The sequence below is a fragment of the Coloeus monedula genome, assembly GCF_965178545.1.
Source record: "Coloeus monedula genome assembly, chromosome: 2".
In the NCBI taxonomy this organism is placed as follows: domain Eukaryota; kingdom Metazoa; phylum Chordata; class Aves; order Passeriformes; family Corvidae; genus Coloeus; species Coloeus monedula.
In genome coordinates, this window is record NC_138782.1 from 118,111,167 (window position 1) to 118,130,964 (window position 19,798).

General features: G+C 41.4%; 1 protein-coding gene across 6 annotated transcripts in view; it reads left to right on the forward strand.

Annotated features, from left to right (window-relative positions):
* The window catches only part of KIF13B (kinesin family member 13B), a 119,409-nt gene that overhangs the window by 38,600 nt on the left and 61,011 nt on the right, over window positions 1-19,798 (forward strand). For 4 of the 6 annotated variants that reach the window (XR_014226231.1, XM_082276596.1, XM_082276598.1 and 1 more), the window contains exons 3-10: window positions 7,839-7,854; window positions 9,345-9,405; window positions 11,066-11,158; window positions 11,809-11,989; window positions 12,384-12,471; window positions 13,794-13,928; window positions 15,677-15,789; window positions 16,201-16,312. Coding sequence is in view for 5 of the 6 variants with exons in the window: in XM_082276596.1 (XP_082132722.1) it covers window positions 7,839-7,854; window positions 9,345-9,405; window positions 11,066-11,158; window positions 11,809-11,989; window positions 12,384-12,471; window positions 13,794-13,928; window positions 15,677-15,789; window positions 16,201-16,312 (799 nt within the window). In the remaining variant the exon portion in view is untranslated. Of the gene's footprint in view, window positions 1-7,838; window positions 7,855-9,344; window positions 9,406-11,065; window positions 11,159-11,808; window positions 11,990-12,383; window positions 12,472-13,793; window positions 13,929-15,676; window positions 15,790-16,200; window positions 16,313-19,798 lie in introns of those variants that run through there. The other 2 variants (XM_082276597.1, XM_082276600.1) reach the window with 2 other exon arrangements.

Genomic DNA, 19,798 nt, shown 5'->3' on the forward strand with positions numbered 1-19,798 from the left:
TTTGTGCTTGGAGGGAGTTAGTGCCAATTTAAAGGAAACAGAAAACATTACCAACATTTTCTGAATGCTCTTGGTGAGGCATTTGTTTCCCTGAGTTGAAGAGTCCTTACAGTAATTTCCTTAGCGTGCAATGATTGATTAATGTGAGGGTGAAGAGCTTGTGGGCTGCTCTGCAGCCTCCATGGCTGTGGATCCCTTTGTACTCCTGCAGACAGCTCTCTTTTTCTCTTCCTTGTTTGAAGCAGAGAGGGGCTGAAGGAGATCTTACGGAAAAATTCTTCTGGGTGGGGAGGCCCTGGTGCAGGTTGCCCAGAGAAGCTGTGGCTGCCCCTGGATCCCTGGAAGTGTCCAAGGCCAGGCTGGATGGGGCTTGGAGCAACCTGGGCTAGTGGAAGGTGTCCCTGCCCATGGCAGAGGGTGGGGCTGGATGAGATTTAAGGTCCCTTCCAACCCAAATTGTTCTGGGATTTTTCTTTCTTTAAAGGATATTGGAGGCACACGTTTGTATTTTGGTGCTTGTGTAAATATCGCAGAGTCCATGTGAAGATCACCTCTTTTCCAGAGTGATTCTGGTTGATGTATTAGTGTTTTCAAGGAAGTCAGACAAACTCAAACTGGTTTAAGGTAGAGGCTCTAATGAGTTTGTGGATTGGGTGATACAGCTGGGTGATCTACCAAAGGTGGAAAACCCGGTCTCAGTGGACCCAAGAGAGTTCTTGAAATACCCTTTCACTGATTAAATTCCTTTTAGTTCCAATCTTTTGCTTTCTGTAGTGCCCAGGAGATCATTCTGAGATTAATCCTACGTGCCAATGGCTTGACTAAAGGTTACCGTGGATGTGAGCACTGAGTTTGTTGATGCTGTAGAACAAGATTACCATATATTGTATCTTTTCCTGTACGTGCTGCTTCACCTGCCATCATTTTCCATTGGGATCTTCCGGAGGAGTTAATAGGCTGCCACATCCTAAGGAGGCTTTTCCCTCCCTCACATGGTTATAAAAAGGTAGGCTACAGCCCACTTCATTAAAAAAGACTGTAATTCACAATAGTAATTGAAAGTCTGGGGACTGGCTGTTCACCTAACATTCTCTAGAGCACAATAGTATCCCGACATCTGAGTATTTACAAACAAAAGGATAAAGTTGTAATCCCCTTGTCATAACACCAGCTTTATGGGATCCATGCACCACTTGAATGTGGTCAGGACTAAGCAGATTATTGTACCAACAATACAGAAAATTTAGCTCCAAGTACAAAATACCCCAAACCCACAAAGCTGCTGCTCAGCCTGAGTTCTTGGGGTTTGGGGCTTTTTTTTTTTTTTTTTTTAAATTGTTTTGAGTGAGCTGGCAAAAATTAGTTTTGTCAGTAGAAACTAAGTAACCGCCAACTACGCCTGGAATGCCTTGGAGCACTGGAGGAATTTTCCAAGGAACAGTGATTACCTTTGTTCCTTTTATCTACACAAGTTTAGGCTTTGAGCTGTGTATGCTCTTTCACAGGTTTTTTTTTTTTTGTTTGCTTTTTTTAATGTATTTGGGGATTTTGTTTTAAAGAGGCTGTTTCTGGTTGCAGAAAATCTTTTGCTCAAATAGGGCACTGTGGTTTTCGCCCAAAGAACTCAGTATTGCTGTGGAAGTAAAAATGAGGCTCTATAAGAATAATATTAATTGCAGGAGTTCATCAAAAATTGAAGTTTGGTGGGACTCAGCATTTTGATATCACTTGATCTACATGGAAAAATGGAGTAGAAATACTTATAAACTGTTAAATCCAACAACCTTAAGCACTTTACAGTTTGAAATATTCTGTTAAAATGGATTTCTAAGTATCATAGGATAAGCTTGAAGTGGTCAGACTTGATTTAGTTGACCTTTCCTCTCATTGTATATACCTGGCAGCAGCAAAATGGGTTTCAAGTTGTATTTGTCTGATATGCAGAAAGAGAGGAAACAGCTTCTCATTCTGCTGCTTCTTATCAGCTGTCATAGTGCTGTCTTTCAGTTACGTCTTGTGTTAGTAAAATCATTAAATCTATTGTCAACATTTTACTTCACCATTGGCTGGCGCTTTTTTATGGCATAAAAGAAATTCTGCAGCTGAAATTTAGACAATAAAACTCTGACCATTGCAATGCTGGCTCTTCAGAATACTTCATTCTGAGTCCTTCATTCATACAGGGGAAAAAAACCCCACACAAGCTACCAATGAAAGGATCTGCTTCAGAAAGATAACTGGGCTCCCAAACTTCAAACAAATGCAAGATCTTCCTGATACTATTTTTTTTTTTTGGTGCCTCCCTTCTATCTGCTGCAAGGCCTTGAGAGTTGCTGGTGCTGGAGCTCTTCAGTTATTCCTGCATCACTTATCAGCTTCTCCACTCTAGGAAGGTCCTGTAGTACAGTGAAGGATAGGGAAGCTTGGAAATCATAGCCCAGTTACTTCAGAATGAAAGGCTCTGGAATTGTGGGTTGTTAAATCCCCATCTCCTGTTCAGGCAGGTGTCTGATGCTGAGGCAATGAGAGCTCTTCCTTTGGAATTCCACTTACCTACACCCAATATTTGCTCTCTGTGATATAGCCAGGGGTCATAAAATTATAGAAAGTCCTGAGCTGGAAGGGACCCACCAGGATCATCCAGTCCAGCTCCTGGCCCTGCACAGACACCCCAACAATCCCACCCTGTGCATCCCTGAGAGCGTTGTCCAAATGCTCCTGGAGCTCTGGCAGCCTTGGGGCCGTGGCCATTCCCTGGGGAGCTGCTCCAATGCTCAAACACCCTCAAGACTCAAAAGCCTTGTTTGAAGGATGAGTTTTCTTGAGAAACCCTTCAGTCCATGGAATCCCTTCTGTTTTAACCCACTGCTCTTCAAACAGAGCCTCGTTTGCTTAGCAAAGCTCTGTGCTGAGGTGCTGGGAACAGGATCTTCGATGTTTCTGAGGTGCTCCTGACTCTGCTGTGTTTGAGTAGAGACGCTCATGGCAGGTGAGTGAGAAGGAGCAAGGGAAAACACCTTTCTAGTGGAAGGTATCACTGCCAGGGGCACAGGATTGGAACGGGATGATCTTTAAGGTCCCTTCCAACACAAACCATTCTGTGATTCCATGAAAACACTGTACAGGAGCCACAAAAGAAATTATAGTTCAGGGTTTCCCATACTAGTGCTATTTTGGGCCATACTTAACCAGGAAAAAAAGGAAGGAAGGAAAGATTTGTGGGGACAACTAACTCTGCCCGGTGTAGCTTCAGTTCTTATTCTGTTTCACAGAATAGGTGATACATGATGCAGTTGTGTGTGTCAGAACCTAGGAGAGTTATTGTACAGCTTCTGTCTGCAACAACTTATTAATAAAATCCTAGAATTCCAGAATCACTGGATCCAAAGGGTAAATTACTGTTACACATGTTGCCAACTTTATTTTTAATAATATTTTTTTAACTCAACTGGGAGCATAAAGATGTGGCCTTACAGGGCGATCTCTGGGAAGCACTGACACCTTTCCACATGTAAACCCCAAGGAGTTTTTCCCCATCAGTTTGTTTTCCTAGTTGCATTTTTAGCTGCTTTCTAGAGTTTATGCTGGGCAGTTTCTGCTGAAGGGCATAAAATAGCACTAACTACACTGGAATTTGATATGGTTGTTTTTGCAATGGTTATGGAAGATTGAAAGTGGAAAGCAATGAGAATTTCTGGAGAGATTTATTGAGACTTTCCTGATTCATAGTTGGAATTGTTGCCTCTCTTTTTTTCTTTTTTCTAACCCTCAAATTTATATTATATTTTTCCAGTCCAGAAGCTTCTGAAAATGCCAAAATGTTATGTTTCAATTCCATAAATCCAGCATAGCCTTGTGCCACTTGGCAGTATCACTCAAATATACAGTTTGGATGTTGTTGCAGTTGCTGTTGGCACGGGAAATTGTTTTCAAAAAAATACGGGGCAGAAAACCCATGCCTGGCGTGTCAGCTCCTGCCCTACAGCTTCTGGAGCTCTTTTCCCCTGCTCCCTGCCTTGCCACCTCCCACCTTTCTCCTCCCTTTGCCCCATCTGGCTGTTTCTGATCTAGACAAGAAGCGAGATGTGCTGTGACTGATTTAGAGCATGTGCTGATTTGCCAGCTGGCTGCTATCTTGGAGCTGTGGGGTCAGCCAGACAGAAGAGATAAGGGCTGAGCTCTCCTCGCCTCCCCCCAGCCACGGTTCACCTCTACTCATTTGCTGGGGTGTTTTCCCCCTCGAGATCTGCACAGTCTCAAATATACTTAAGCTCACTGAACCTTCCTCTTTTGAACAAGGAAAAACTGATCTGGGTGTTACTAAAATGCCACTGATAACTATGGTTGAACAGTTTATTGTGTTTGAATACGTAATTTAATTATTCTATTAAAAAACCCAAAGCAGTAGTAGTATTGCACATACTGATGGTCTCAGCTGGGACCTGCTCTGACTTTATCCATATTTTTACATTGTGCCTGAAATCTGTGGAACCCCCAGAATGTTTATAGGAAAACAAATGTGTCCTGATCAAGAAGCTTGATCAGGACTCATTTACACTGTGCAACAGGTTGTTTAAACAGAAATTATTACCCAGGCTCCATGTCTTCATTCACTCTCAAAACAGCAGATATATTCATGGAATCACAGAATGATTGGAGTTGGAAAAGACCTTAAAGATCATCTCGTTCCAACCCCCTACTATGGGCTGCAACAAATGCTGTTAGATGTAGGATGTTGTTTTGGAGTAGCCTTCCTCCTTTTTTAATTTTAGAATTAAATTTGATATGTTAGGTTCCCCCTACTTCTGCTTGACATTGAGCTGAGAAGAGATAAAAGAAGGGAGTTGGCGAATTCCTGTCAGACTGGATACGAGTGAAAACAAGTAGCTGGAAGCATCTCAGTGACATCCTTCAGTGGCTAAAAGATAAAGTTTTCCCTCCATGCCTTGGATGCTTCTGCTGAATCCGAGATAGATGGGAATTTTTGGCTGTGAGCCAAGGAGCTGCCTGCACCTCGGAATGGCAGCATCCTTGGGGATGGAGAGGGACTTTGGACAAGGGATGGAGGGACAGGACACAGGGAATGGCTTCCCAGTGCCAGAGGGCAGGGATAGATGGGATAATTGGGAAGGAATTCTGCCCTGTGAGGGTGGAGAGGCCTTGGCACAGAGTGCCAAGAGAAGCTGTGGCTGTTTCATCCCTGGAAGCTTCTCTGTGCCAGGGCCTCCCCACCCCCACAGGGAACAGTTCCTTGCCTATATCTAACCTAAATTTCTCCTCTTCCAGTTTGAACCCACTCCCCCTTGTCCTGTCACTCCAGTGCCTGATGAACAGTCCCTCTCCAGCTTCCCTGTCACCCTTCAGACACTGGAAGGTGCTGTGAGATCTCCACACAACCTTCTCTTCTCCAGGCTGAACAGCCCCAAATTCCTCAGCCTGTCTCCTTAGGGGAGGTGCTCCTGTCCTCTTATCAATCTCGTGGCCTCCTCTGGACTTGCTCCACCAGTTCCATGCCCTTCATATGTCAGGGACACCAGAATTGTGTGCAGGATTCCAGGTGGGGTCTTACAAGAGCAGAGTAGAGGGAGAAAATCACCTCGCTGTTCTTTGCATGTGTTCCTGTCATGCATGTTTTGTTGTAGGAGACACTTCCCTGCTGTGTGGGTGATGCTGTTCTTGTTGGTATTTAACTTTTCCTCACCTCTGAGATGGAGTGCAGCACTTGGGCGTGAACACCCAGCGCTCCCCCTGTGTCCTTGCAGCACACCAGGCTGCTGTGGGTGCTCTATTTCCCCATCTCTTCATTTCCCAAGGGATTTTGAATCAGGCTAGAAATCTTTTCATGGGTTTCTGGGCCCAGCACGCAGCTGCAGAATTAATGGGCTCGTATGTGCTCAGCACAATGCTGTGTGATGCAAGCTGCACCCTTAATGTTTTCCTTGGGGAAACATTTGTCCCATTTATTCTCTTCATGGTCAAAAGTAAATCAAACAAGCTGCAGCTCTGTGTAGCTGTGCTGTATCCCAAATGCTGCACTCTGGGTTTTGTGGGGCTTCTGTTCCCTCGTGTTTGGATTAAGCAAGACCCAAGACCTGGGTCTGTGTGCTTGTGCAACCCTTCAGAAAATGAGATAGTTAGTTCAGACTAAAGGTTTTAAGTTAAGCTTGATGATACATAGCCCTGTATAATCCATCCTCTTAAAATTGTATCTGTGGTAGAACTTCTCAGATTATATCCTTACGGCTGCTTTACCCAAATACTCAACAATACGCCTCATATTGAGGGCTGGGCAGATCAGCTGGGTTGTTGGAATATAATCCTGCCTTGGAATTGGGCTGGGGAATGTGAGCAGGGTAATGTCACATCTCTGAGTGCTAAACTCAGACTCCGAATCCAGGCTTGGTGTTCCCTTTGTTTTACAAGGAGAATGTTCTTGTAGGAATAGGAGTTAACCTGCCCTGTAAGCAGAGCTTCCCTAAAAGCAGTTTCCAGTGAAGTGTGTAGCAAAGTGCTCCATGAGCACTTCAGAGCACGGAAAGCCATGAAAATGCTCCCGTGTGTCTCTCTGAAAGGAATCCAGAGGGGCTCTCTGGAGTCTCCTGTGTCTGGATCAAAGCCCCAGTGAAGGAGATTCCCTCAATAAAATCCACCCAGCAGCAACAGCCAAGAGTCCACACCAAGCTCTCTGCCAAGGACCTTGGGAGAGCCTTTATTCCAACTAAGCCAGATGGCAGGGGAAAAGGGGTCATGTTGTCATTGCTGACTTGGATGACCCCGTGACATGGGGTGACCTTGACTTAAATAATCATCCTGCTCGCCCAAGTCACCGTCGTTCCTGTTCTGTCAAACAGATACACAGCAGATCCAGGCATGAGTAAAGAGAGGTGATGGATTTGCATAATAAATAATTGTTTTTGAGAGACAGTGCTCAGAAATTACTATTTTTAAACTCACTTCTCAAGCCCAGTGAGCAGCAGGCGCTCTGAGGGTAATCCTGTATGGCTCCCATGTCTTTCTCCTGCTCTGTTCAAAAGAAATCAGTGTTGCTTGTCACAAGACTTTACCCGTTGCTGATGTCAAGAGTTTCCTAATGTCATTTGGAAGGTCCAGGACAAGGGGAGTATCAGTGGTTTGTTGTGTGTTTACTGCTTTTCTCCAGCCTCTGATGTGGGGAGGCTGCATAACCTGCAGTCATTGACTGGGGCCGTGCTGGTATTTTAAAGGTCACTCCAGTAATTCTGTACTTGCTTAAAAACAAACAAACAAAAACCCCCAAACTTTTAAATTCTGCACATAACAGACTGGAGGAATTGCTGTTCTCTGCTCATTCTTTTAGGGAAGCAAATGTTTGCTCTGCTGTCCCAGCAACCGTGAGAGAGCCGAGTTGGGCAAGCCCAGGGGTTGGACTCTGAAATTTCCTCTTGAATGACTCTCCTGAAGTTCCTGTTCAAGTGGTTTTGGAAATTTTTATGTTGCTTGGGTACTTTGTTTTCAAGAGGCAGTGACACCCAGAGAGAGAGAGGTGTCACAAGAAAAACCTGCGAGAGAATGAGGAAGAGATGCAGTGTGAGGAAAATGAGTGGTTGAATTTTAAATCAACTCCAAGCAGCATCTCAAATCTTGCTCCTAAAAAGGTTTAGAAAATGACTTGGGATCTGTAAGCAAGGAGAGATCTGAGGAGAGAAATGAACTTTTTAAATACAGCATTGCAATGATTAATGATAGCATAATTAAGCTAAAATCACTGCAACTAACAGGCCTTGTGTTTCTTTTGTCTTTTTTTTTCTTCCCCTGACTTTGTACCAAATCCTTTCCACTCCTGATGCTTTGGGGGACAGCAGGACTCACCCAAAGGTAAGGGCTTTTTTCAGTGTGTGAGAATTATCCTATCGCTTGCTCAGTCTTGGGTTGTCCAAATATTAAAAGCATTTTGAAGAGCTCTGCTGCTGATCAGCTGCTGAGTAAGAAACTCAAAGCATCTCCTTGCTGCAGAAATGCTCTGTACAGCCCGTGCCAAGAAATGAGTCAGAGGAACAAATGAGAACATCCACACTCAGCACTGCAGACTCTGAATGGGAGATACTTGTTCTTTGTGGGCTTTTAAAAAGCATTTTCTGGTTTTTGTGTTAAAGCAAACTCATTTTGTTTTTATGATCCCGTGACTTCGCGCTTGTTCCGAACACTCTGCCCTGGCATGTCAGGGTTCAGCTCCAGGGATGTGCTCACACAGGCAGTGGTGTTTTACTAAATGTTCTGAAGGCTTGGGATGCTTTAATAATATGTTTAGCTGTAAAATAAATTCAAAGTTTAAAAAAAAGCACCTTAATTTTAAATACACAAGCTGTTGTTTCCTCAGAGGATATAAAATAACTACTTCATCTCTTGATGCTGGGACATCAGTGTAGTATAGGGGGTGGAAAACAATGTATTTTTGGAGATGAGTTATTTAAATTTCAAGGATTTTGCTATGTTAAGCATTTTCATAAATGTTGGTAGTCAGCAACGTAGCAATGCAGGACATCCAAAGAGGGAAGAGCAGCTTCCATTAAGCTTAGAGGGGAAATCCACAGCCAGGGAGCCCCACATTGCACTTCCCTTTTCCTACATCCTACAGAATAAATTTTGCCCATGTGAATGTAGGTCAGACATTACCCTAATTAATATTTTTCCTTGCAGACACATACCCGGGGGAGCTGTTTTTGCAAACATCTGTCCCAAAAAATATACATTGTATTATTTAAGGTCATCTTTCAGGATGAACGGTGCCCGTGGACCTTTCAATGGATTTATGGCAAAATTGAAACTTTTGTATTAAAAATGTTATAGAGCTGCTCTTTTAATGATAAAACTGATTTGTTTTCTATTATTCTTTGCAAATATTAGACTTTGATGGGTGCTTTGGTTTGTCATGGTACATAAGTGAATACACACTTCTCTTGTATGGAAAGAGGTTCCTACCCTAAGGCTTGTTTTTAATTTATGCAGACATGAGGCACGGGGAGATGGGAGGCAGAAAGAGCTAGAGGACATCTGTCAGTTTGCAAGAGAGAAACTCTGGTGAAAAATGAATTGCAAGGATGGGTTTGGAGGGAAATACGGAGAGATCCTTGACATCCACTGGTTTGGCACATGGAGAGAGGAGAGCAGGGTTGGCACAGAAAGGCACAAATAGAAACAAGGAACAAATAAAAACACACAGGAAAATGAAGTGTTTGTTTAGGCCTCAAACTCCTAGGAAATAAGGAATTCAGTGGGAATGTGGTTGAGTTCAGAGTGTCAGAATGTGAGTAACGTGTTGGATTTGGCAGCAGCTTTTCTGAGGTGTCCTGGTTGTTTCCCTGCAGGTGTTTGCATACGATCACTGTTTTTGGTCTATGGATGAATCTGTCAAAGAAAAATATGCAGGTAATAATATTTATTGTGGCTTTTGTGTCTCGAAGTGGGAATGATCTGATTAAAATGCAGTCCTTGCTACAGGGCACAGGCCATATGGCACTGAGCGCTGTCCCCTCTATGACTGGCTGCTGTCACAAGGAAAAGGGAAATCTTCAATTATTTCAGTTTCTCTTTAAAGATGACAATAGCAATGGGCACTGCCACCCCTTTGCAGTGTAGGGAGTGGAGAACCCAGCATAATGATGCTTTACTCCTATTCACAGCCTTATTTAAAATACTGCTCCAACTCCATTGTTTTGAAAGCATCAAATCCATTTATTTCTTTTGAGGAGCATTGTTATGTGTAATTTCATGTTTTTCAGTGCTGCTGGGAGTTTGGCATCATAGTAAAACTTAATAAGGGAATATTAATAAAAGCCTGATTTAATATAAGTGTATGTAAATTCTGATGCTCTAGTGAGAATGTATAATGTATTTAATTAAAAGGGTTTTTATGTATTATTATAACACATTTTGGTAAATAATTATGGTAAATAATAATTTTGGTGAATAATTATGGTATGGACTTACCACTCCTATAATTTATTCCTTTCATACTTGTTTTCCTTTAAAATTTGGGATCAGTTGAACTTGTTAACATTTATTTTATAAAAATCATAAGAGAAATCAAAGACATACACTTCTTAATTTTAATTTCTTTAACAAATAACTAATGAATAGTAACCTATCAAAGCACTGAGAAAAGTGTGACACTTGCAGCCATACAAATTACACAGGAATATTAAACATTTTTTTTCTCAAACTAATGGTGGTGCCTATATAAATGGTATTTTGATCTGTTATACAGTGGAAGTGTTGCCCCAGCTGAGCCTGACACAGCTCTTGGTGATTTTGGTGGGGAATTTAGCATGGATTTGGCTGTAAAGATAGGAACTTCTATGAGAGAAAGGAAGAGCTTAAAGGAACAGTATTTGAGAGGACTTTTCAGTCCATAAAGTTCTGTCATGCCTTGTTCAGATTTTAGTTGTGCTGCTTGTAAAAAGTAATTCTGAAAATAGATTTTAAGTAGTAACTACCCAAATATTTTAAGCCTTTCTTCCTCTGCTTGGAAAATGATCCAAAAAGCTCAAAGTTCAATTACAAAAAAAGTGATACACCTTATTTTTTGCCAGTGTGAAATATCCTGTAGATCTCCGTATCTTCCATATAGTTGTGATTCCTTCTGTGCAAAAATCTCCTCGTGGTATTATTCAGTATCTTACACAGTAAAATTTTCCAGTGCTCTGCTGGTTCCCTTAGATTAAAATCAACTGATTGTCATTAAAATGTCCAGCTTGAGTATATTTTGAGGAGGTGTCATTCCCCAGCAGATTAAATTCTGCAGTTGGTTGTCGATTCTCTGCTGATAAAACTTCTGGGAATGAACCTTGATAGGATGTTGCTTTAAGCACATCCAGGTATATCCATGATAATCCCAGCTCCAGGTTTTTACAGCAGCATAAATATGGAGCACATCTTCTGCTCCTTTCCAGGGAGCAAACACTGGATGTGATTTACAGCAACAGCAGGAAAACCCTCACAGCTTTTACCTAATTGTCAAAGAATCCAAATCAAGGAGCAAAAACCTCTTGCTGAGTTACGATGTTGGCTTGTGTGCTCTATTTTCTAGGTCAAGATGTTGTGTTCAAGTGCCTTGGAGAGAATATTCTTCAGAATGCCTTTGAAGGCTACAACGCTTGTATCTTTGCCTATGGGCAAACGGGTGAGTCCCAGAGTAAGGGAGAAGTGTTCCCTCCAAAGGTGATGCGTTCTGGCTGGAGGCTCTTTGCACGCCTCTTGTGACATTGTTTCAGGAGGAATGCCTTCTAACGTAGATAAGAAATGTTTTCCTCTTCTGTAACATCAGATATGAGGTGGGCAGGATGAGAAGTAAGATTTTGTTGCTGCTGGCTACCCTTACTTCTCACATTTCAGATTATAATCTCTGGCATGACCATGATCGTCCTTGAGCTCGGAGCATCGCTCAGGTTTTCTGCCTCTGCTCAGATTTTCTGCCTCTGCAGTTAAAATAATCTTGAATTGTCATTTTAATGTAATATTTAAAGAGTTATATGAAGAGTTTTCTCATTGTGGGTGTTAGTGGCTTGTCATCTACAGTAAGGCTGTATCTACCTAAAATATCTACCTAAAAGTTCTCCAGCACTCTCAACCAAATTTCTTGTTTTCCTTTTCCTTTTAATTAAAGTAGTCTTTAGCTCAGTGGTATTTGGGTTACTGTAAAGTACAAAACGGAACAAATATCTTTCACTGAAATGCAAAAAAAATTTTTTTAACCTCTTCTACTTCCTATCAGTATTCTGCACATCAGGAACCTTTGTTGCATGTACTCTAATCACAGCTTCCCTCACACAGGGTCTGGAAAATCCTACACAATGATGGGTACTGCAGATCAGCCCGGATTAATCCCTAGACTTTGCAGTGGACTCTTTGAAAGAGCACAGAAAGAAGAAAACGAAGAGCAGAGTTTCAAAGTGGAAGTATCCTACATGGAGATTTACAATGAGAAAGTCAGAGATCTCCTTGACCCCAAAGGGTAGGGAATTTGTCTGTGAATGGCACTGTGGTATTTGTCCTACACTCTTCCTTTCCATAACCAGTTTGCCTTAATGGATCCCATCTAAAGCGTTTGCCTAGGATGGCTTTTGCTGCTTCCTGATCTCAGCATCTCCTCATTATAAATCAAAATAAAGTAGCAAGACTAAAAGCTTGGAGTAAATTTACCTTCTGTGAAGTGACAGCACTGTCTGTGTCAGCTTTTTATGTGTTCTAAAGCTTTTTTTGTTTGCATTCTGGCCCTTGCTCTGTGCTTCAGTGGGTATTTGTGAGACCATCCTGTTTGAGATGTGTCAGGGAGAAATGGACTTTGTGTAAATGTTGTCTTAAGTCAGTCATGTGCTTATAAATCCCTTTTTTTTCCCCCCAACCAGAAGCCGTCAGTCATTAAAGGTTAGAGAACACAGTGTTTATGGCCCTTACGTAGATGGCCTATCCAAACTAGCTGTTGCTAGCTACAAGGTAAGGATCAACTTTATGAAAGGCTTGTCTTGACATCCTAAACACCAGGTGCTGTCCCTTCAGCTGGACAGAATTATTAAAATGCTCCTAATCACTAATCTTAAAGCAAGAGAGCAGTAGATTGTGGTATTGTGATCTCTGGGGAGAACAGGGCTAAGAGCAGAAGCTGCCTTCATCCTGTGTTACTCAGTAATTCTGGAAGTCATTCAGCTGTTGAATGGATCAGATTTCCTCCCAGCCTTAGGATGAGTGCACACTGTCATGGGAAAGTGTTCTGTGATTAATGACAGGCCCAGGATTAGGCAGAGCCAGGCTCTCGGTGCCCCACTGTGTCACTTTTTGCCTGTCATGCTCTAGTCAGTAATTTCCCTTCCCAGTAGCACACGCTGGAATTACGAACTAATGGGTGTTTACAAAGCAAATACTTGAGAGCATCACATGAAACTTGCTTGCAGGATAGTAAATGTTTATATGTGCATTCACAAAATGCCCTGCTTTATAAGGAGCGTTAACTTACTGTGGGGAAAATGGATAAATCTGGGATGGAATTCTGTCAGCTTAACCAAAACATGAAAACAGTGCAATCCCTGTGCTGCAGTTTCTCCAGGTCTTCATCCACCACTCCTTGGTGATTCCTGCCAAGACAGGACACATTTCATGCTTTGCCTTTCCATGTTGCCCAGCAGCTTTGTGTAATCCAGAATTTGGAGTTAGTGGTCTGTGGTGGTCCTTTGTTTGACTGTTTTTTCGAGTTGTTGTGGCATCACCCAGATAGAGAAATAGCAGTTTAGCCCAAGACTCCAAGGTTTTAACTATTTTACAGAATCGCTGTGAAACCCCAAAGCAGGGGAGCTGCACCTTTCTCAAGCATCACAACAGATCAAAGCACTTAATAAGCTCTTAAAATTTGGAGGAATATAATGACCTGTTCAGTGTGGTTCTGTTTTATAAACCTCTGAGCCTTCTATCAGTATTCCAAATTCTGAGACTATGACAACTGAGGCTGAAATGTGACAGGGTTTAAACATGAATTACTGTTTCCTCACTTCTTTCTCTGCTTTTGAGTGTTGCTATGTGCAGCCAGGTGCATTATTTTTGTTGATAATATCTGGGTTGAGGAGTGGGTGAAGTCATGACACTGTGGAGTTTCTAGGCTTTAAAGGGGAGGGGATCACTTCTATTTTTTCCTCACATTTTTCTGAATAAAAAAATGGGAAGCTTAGTGAGAAAATGCTGTCTTCGACCAAAACAGGATGATTTTTGGAGATAATTGAAAAGGATGTTAATGCAGATATGCTCATGGCTGTGAAAATTGTATTTAGGACATCGAGTCCTTGATGTCTGAAGGCAACAAATCTCGGACAGTGGCTGCCACCAACATGAACGAGGAGAGCAGTCGGTCCCACGCAGTCTTCAAGATCATCCTCACCCACACCCTCTATGATGTGCAATCAGGGGTAAGAAAACCCAGCTGCAAGGTCCAAATGTCAGGCTGGGATGTTTCTCTTGCTTTGATGTTTTTCACAGGAAAAGAAACACTTCTTTGGAAGCAGCAGTTTGTAGTCCAGGCTAAAGATAAAATAGGTGAAAAATAGAAGAACACCTGTGTGTTCCTCTGGTGATCCCCTTCTAGTGGTTATTGAATGCAAATTTGTATAAATTATCAGCTTTCTGAATTAATGCAAACTTGTATAAATTACCAACTTTCTAAACTGAAAAAAACCACTAGTATCAAATATTTTGCGTTGGAGCCATTAATACTTTTATGTGTCTATATTAAATATCTAAAAAAGCATTTAAATCTGCAAATATTTTAATTTATGTTTCCTTATACATAAATATGCCTTGGAGGAGTGTGTGAAATACATTATGTCAATATTATTTAGTCCCTCACAGAAAATGGTGATAAACTTGAATTAAAATAAGTATCTTTAAACTTCGTTCATTGGTTCTGTGCTTGGGCAATTCTTTAATATTTTCAAAGCCTTGGAGAAATGTTGAGTGTCCACAGAGCAAATCTGAGGCTAAATATTGGATATATTGGAAAGCATAATGAGCCTTTGGGCTTTTTTACCTCCTAATTTCTCAGTTTCCACTGATCTTATCCACACAATTCTCCTCATTCTTTATTTGGATTTTTTTTTTCCCTTTGCACTTCAAATCGGTATCATACTGTGCTGAATTTTTTGGTTTTGCCATGGTTTGTCATTCCAGTTTTGCTGTGGCTCTTCTGCATGCCTTTCATACCTGGTTTTTGTATGGTCCTGCTCAGCCTGGGTGCAGAGTGGTCGTTGTGACTGCGCATCTTCTCTGCGCCTTCCAGTGACCCCAGTGTCAACTTCTGGAACAGATTTCTCTGTTCTCCCACCTGCTGGTCCTTTCAGTCCTAGAAATGGCACATTTAATGATTACACCATTTTTTGAGAGGTTTAGGGTGACATTTTTGAAAGCTTATTGATTCTAATTATCCCGTTCATTTACGGGAACGCAGCACTTTGCACTGGGATACTGAGGTGCTGAAGGTGCAGCTGCTGCAGAAGAACACTGTGAGAGCAAGCTGTTCTCAAAGACAGTTGGCTCTTTGGTTTCAAATTGATGTAGAAAATTCATGGAGTGTTTCTGAATGTTGTTTTGGGTCAAAAGACACACAAAAAAAAGGATTTGTAACAAAATCTGTATTAGAGGTTTAAATACTTGCATAGCTGGGATCGTGTTCTAGGAGGCAGATAAGGATAAAGGAGACTTTGCAATTTTTATAATATATGTAAATGATAACATGCTTCTCATCAGGTTCATTCTTCATGTCTGAAAACCAGGAGAAACCTTGTATAAAATCTGAGGATTTTAGGAGACTGTTTTCAAGACGGGATTGTGAGCCCCATGTCTCTGGTTGTGGCTCCTTTGGAGTAACTCTGAATTTTTCAACACTTCATTAGTGTGCCCTGTGTACATCTCCTCTGGAGATTTCTGAGATATTTGAAGATACCAGAGTACTTGACTTCACCTCATCCATGGCTTCACTGTTGTTTCTGAAGCAGCAGGTAGTGAGTTAGCACCAGACACTGCTCAAATCCAGCAGTTCTCAAAGGGGTTGGAACAAGAGTCTACACCAAAAATGAAGTTAGATTCCTGTTGTAAAATACATCAAACAGTGTAACTCGATGTAAGTGACCTAACAGTGGCTGTTCTCTGGTTCCTTCCCCAGACGTCAGGTGAGAAGGTGGGCAAGCTGAGCCTGGTGGACTTGGCAGGTAGTGAAAGGGCAACTAAAACTGGTGCTGCGGGAGACAGGCTGAAAGAAGGAAGCAACATTAACAAGTAAGGCTTTGAGATTATTTATTTTCCTTTTTTCATCACCATTTCTTGCTAAATACACCTTACTTGTAAAGCAGAATGAAGCTCTTGTGGTCAATTTTCTCCTTTCCTTCTCTCTATTTCTCTTTCTGACATGCAATACTCTTAGATACAGGAATGACATCTCCATCTTTTTAAAAAACATTTGTGCTCCTGCAACTGACATGAATTTCATTGTGAAGACCTGATTATTAAGACTGAAAACATACTGAAAAAAAAAAAAGGAGTGGAACTTTTGCGAAGAAAGAATGATCAAAATCATACTAGGAATTTTTTTCCTCAGGGCATGTTTCTGGAGAGAAAGTCACTGTCTAAATATGCATTTGACTTATGAATATTTACCCTTGTTAATAAATGCTTGTTTTCTCTGGGCAGATCCCTCACAACTCTGGGGCTGGTTATTTCTGCCCTGGCAGATCAGGCTGCTGGCAAGAACAAGAACAAATTTGTTCCATACCGTGATTCTGTGCTCACTTGGTTACTTAAAGTAAGTAAGGGGTTTTTTTAATCTTCTTTTTTTAAAGTGAAATAAAAGAGAGGAAAGGGGGAGAAGAGTCTCATTGAATGAAATCAAAATTCTGTGCTTTTTGCCTCATTTTTCGGGGTTTGATGGTAACCATAATTGTCTTTGGAAAATGAGCTGGATGTAAGCCATTAGCATCTCTGCAGACTAAATATGTTCCCTGTCTTCTGCTGACCTGCAGTGGCCTAAGGATTAAGGAACTTGAAAAATAAAATTAAAAGCAGTGTATTTTATGGGTCAGTGTAAGAACAGCTTCACACACAACCTTGGGGCTAATTTCATTTGGGTTATTTCTGCATGCCAGCTGGGTTTTACATCCTGGTGTGCTTAGCTCTGAAGATGTCGATTAAGACTATTACCTTTTCCTAATTGTCTAATTTAATTGTTAAGATATTCTACTTTTGTCAGCAGAGTATAATTGCAGAGCATTATCCCAGTTACAGTCTGAGGAACAGGTCAGGAGGCTTCAGAGATGGTGCTCATGTGAAATCATTTTCTGAACTGCACAGGACTCTTATTTGGTCTTATTTTGGGGGGAAAAGGAGCGTATCATGATGGCACTTGGATGAAGATCTGTACAGTCTAAATGAAAAAACCCAAATTGTTAAAGATGAGATTTAAGTATGTCAAATTTCTTTTTTTCCCCCTTGTGCTCTCTTTAGTTGTTATCCAGGAGCAACTAAGGGTATTTATTGGTAGAAAGAAATAATCTGGGGGAGAAACAGATTTTTGGCATCACCAGCCTTTCTTTGTCCTCTTACTTTTTTAGGTGCTCTGGCTACATTTTCTTGGTTTCCCCCCCCTTTCTTAGCAGTGTTTTTAGGTGCTGTTTGAATTTCACATCCCGGGGATTTAAATGCACATATGGAAAGAAACAGGCAAAGTGACTTGGAGGTTATGCAGGAGTGTGGTGATAAAAAAAGTTTTCCTTGCAGAGATTTGAAGTTGAATACAGTGCTTAAGTAGAATAAAAACCCTACTTGTGTAACCTCTTTGACACTCAAACCTTCATTTTCCTCAGTGCTGCCTTTCATTGAACCTTTTGGTATGACTTGGGAAATGATTTATCCCTAACAGATATGGACAGCAAATAGCCACGTAAAAATCCAAATGGCACAACTCAAACAGTGTCTGAGTAAAGCAACCCCTCATAGCCCAGTGTTCTCGCACTGAGACTTTTTCAGTGTTTAAATACGTTTTTGCCTCTCTATATTTACACTGAGTTTTTAACTCTCATTTGTAAGAAACAAATGATTTTTTTGGCTCTCTGCAGAGATGGCAACAAAGCCACTGCACAGCTTCACTTCACCCCGGTGGGCTCGGGGTTCCTCGTGTGGCTGCAGCAGGGTGGAAACCTCCCTCATGAATTTCCAGCCTTGTTGGAATTAGTTATGCTGCTCCATTTCTAAACAAATCCAGGGAGCAGACTGCAATTCCTGTTCAGCACCTGTCTGAGGCATTGTGGCCACAGTGCCGCCGGCCGGACGCGGTGAAGGAGTGGGAGCCCACTTTTGTTCTGCCTCCTTTCAGGCAAACCCTCTTTGTGTCCAACATCCAGCCACGTTAAGTGCCAACAAAAGGGTTGGGGGATTTTGGGGTTTTTTTACAAACAAGTTCTCATTGAAGCTTTGTTTTGAAAGGGGGAAAATTTGAACGTTTTTTTTTAATTAGAGATCAAAGGAGGGATTTATTCGTTTAAAGAGGCCTGTTTGGAGAAGCCATGAGATGCTGGGCTGTCTTTCTCGCTGGCTTTCAACTTTTAATTATGATACCAAAGCAGTCTAAAGTGTCTTAACTGCAGGAATATCTGTCATACAGGATCTCTCCACAAATCTGAGAAATCCATTCAGGAGACCTCAAGATCTGACACTTTTTGCTTAATTTTGTTGCAGATCTTTAGACAAAAGTGCCAGGTGTCAAATATCATTGCTTGGGCAGTGGCATCAGGTTATGTGGAGGGAGCAAAATGGCTTTGTCAGTTCTGTAACTTCTTGATTTAATCAAATTGTATTGGCACAAACATCTTGTTTTTCCATGTTAATCAGAAGTCTGATGGCTGCTATTAAAAATATCGTTTCTGAGCTCTGCATTTTCAGTTGGTTTTTTGGTGTTAGAGAAAAACAGGAGCTAGTTTATTCTTAGAAATAACTTATTTATTTCCATTCTGTCTAACACATGCAAGCCCAGGCTTGCCAGGGTCATTTACAGACTCTCTTCACTAATGAGAGGCTGATTTGCTGTTTGTCCACCTTTCTTGCTTATCATTACAGAAACCAGTGAAATCAGCACAAGGGTTTTATACATAAAACTTTGTCAGACACTCGCGCATTGGGCTTGAATGGCTACAAGAGGGACTGTGCCCAATTTCTAGTGGGTGTATTGTGGGTTCTGGTGTGTCACTGTTACAGCATTCTCAGCCACCTCTACAGCAGAGCTGCAATTCAAATAATAAATTAATCCTACGTTGGAGCTAATAAGTGCAACAAAGGACATTCCCAAAGTGCAAACTGTTAAGGTTGGATTTGGGAGGGGAGTAGCTGGCCAGCTCCCTGCCAAACTTCATCTTTTTATGCAGAACAGGGACTGCAGTTGCAGGGTGTCATTCCTAATTTTTGCCCAGGAAATCCAAAATGGAATGATTTATGTGCTCCTGTTAATCTTAAAAGTTTTCAGTTAAAAAAACATTTCTGTGGTACAGAGTGGACCCTCCCAAGGCATGGATTAATTCGAAGTAAACATTGGCTAATCCTTGGATGAGAAAAGCCACGGGGAGATCAGTCAGAAAGCTGTTCTTTGCAGCTGATTTCTCTGTAAATACACTTACCTGCATGTGCTGACTATGTTGAACACTATAAATATATATATTTACATTGCATATGAGTTCAGTGCCCTTTTGCATGACCAGAGACAGCCAAGTGCTGCCAACAGCCTGACTGCTGTCAAACTGGTTTAGGCATCACGCAGCCAAAAAGAGAGTCTTGGGGAAATACTTAAAGGGACATTTTAATGATTGCTGGGGAAAGCTCCACGTGTGCTTTGGAATTGAAATGGTTTGACAAGCAGCTAATGCAGTCAGATTGTTCTAATGGCAATGCCTGACCTACATTTCATGGGTTATTGAAGATGAAAATTAAGAGCATCGTTCATCTCAGAAAGGGATATTGGGTAAAAGACAAACAAACAAAAAAACCTCACCCCAAAATCCCAGACAAATGAAAGAAACCAAGCAGCCAAAGAGAAAAAAAAATCTGATGCAAAATTCAAACCAGAATGTTTTATATATCTATATATCTTTATATCTTTATACATCTTTATATATCTATATATCTTTATACATCTATATCTGGCTAAAATTGTAAACCATGATCTTATGATCAATAAAGAGATTGAATGCATCCTTCCTTCCTTGTTTCCTTGTTTCCTTGTTTCCTTGTTTCCTTGTTTCCTTGT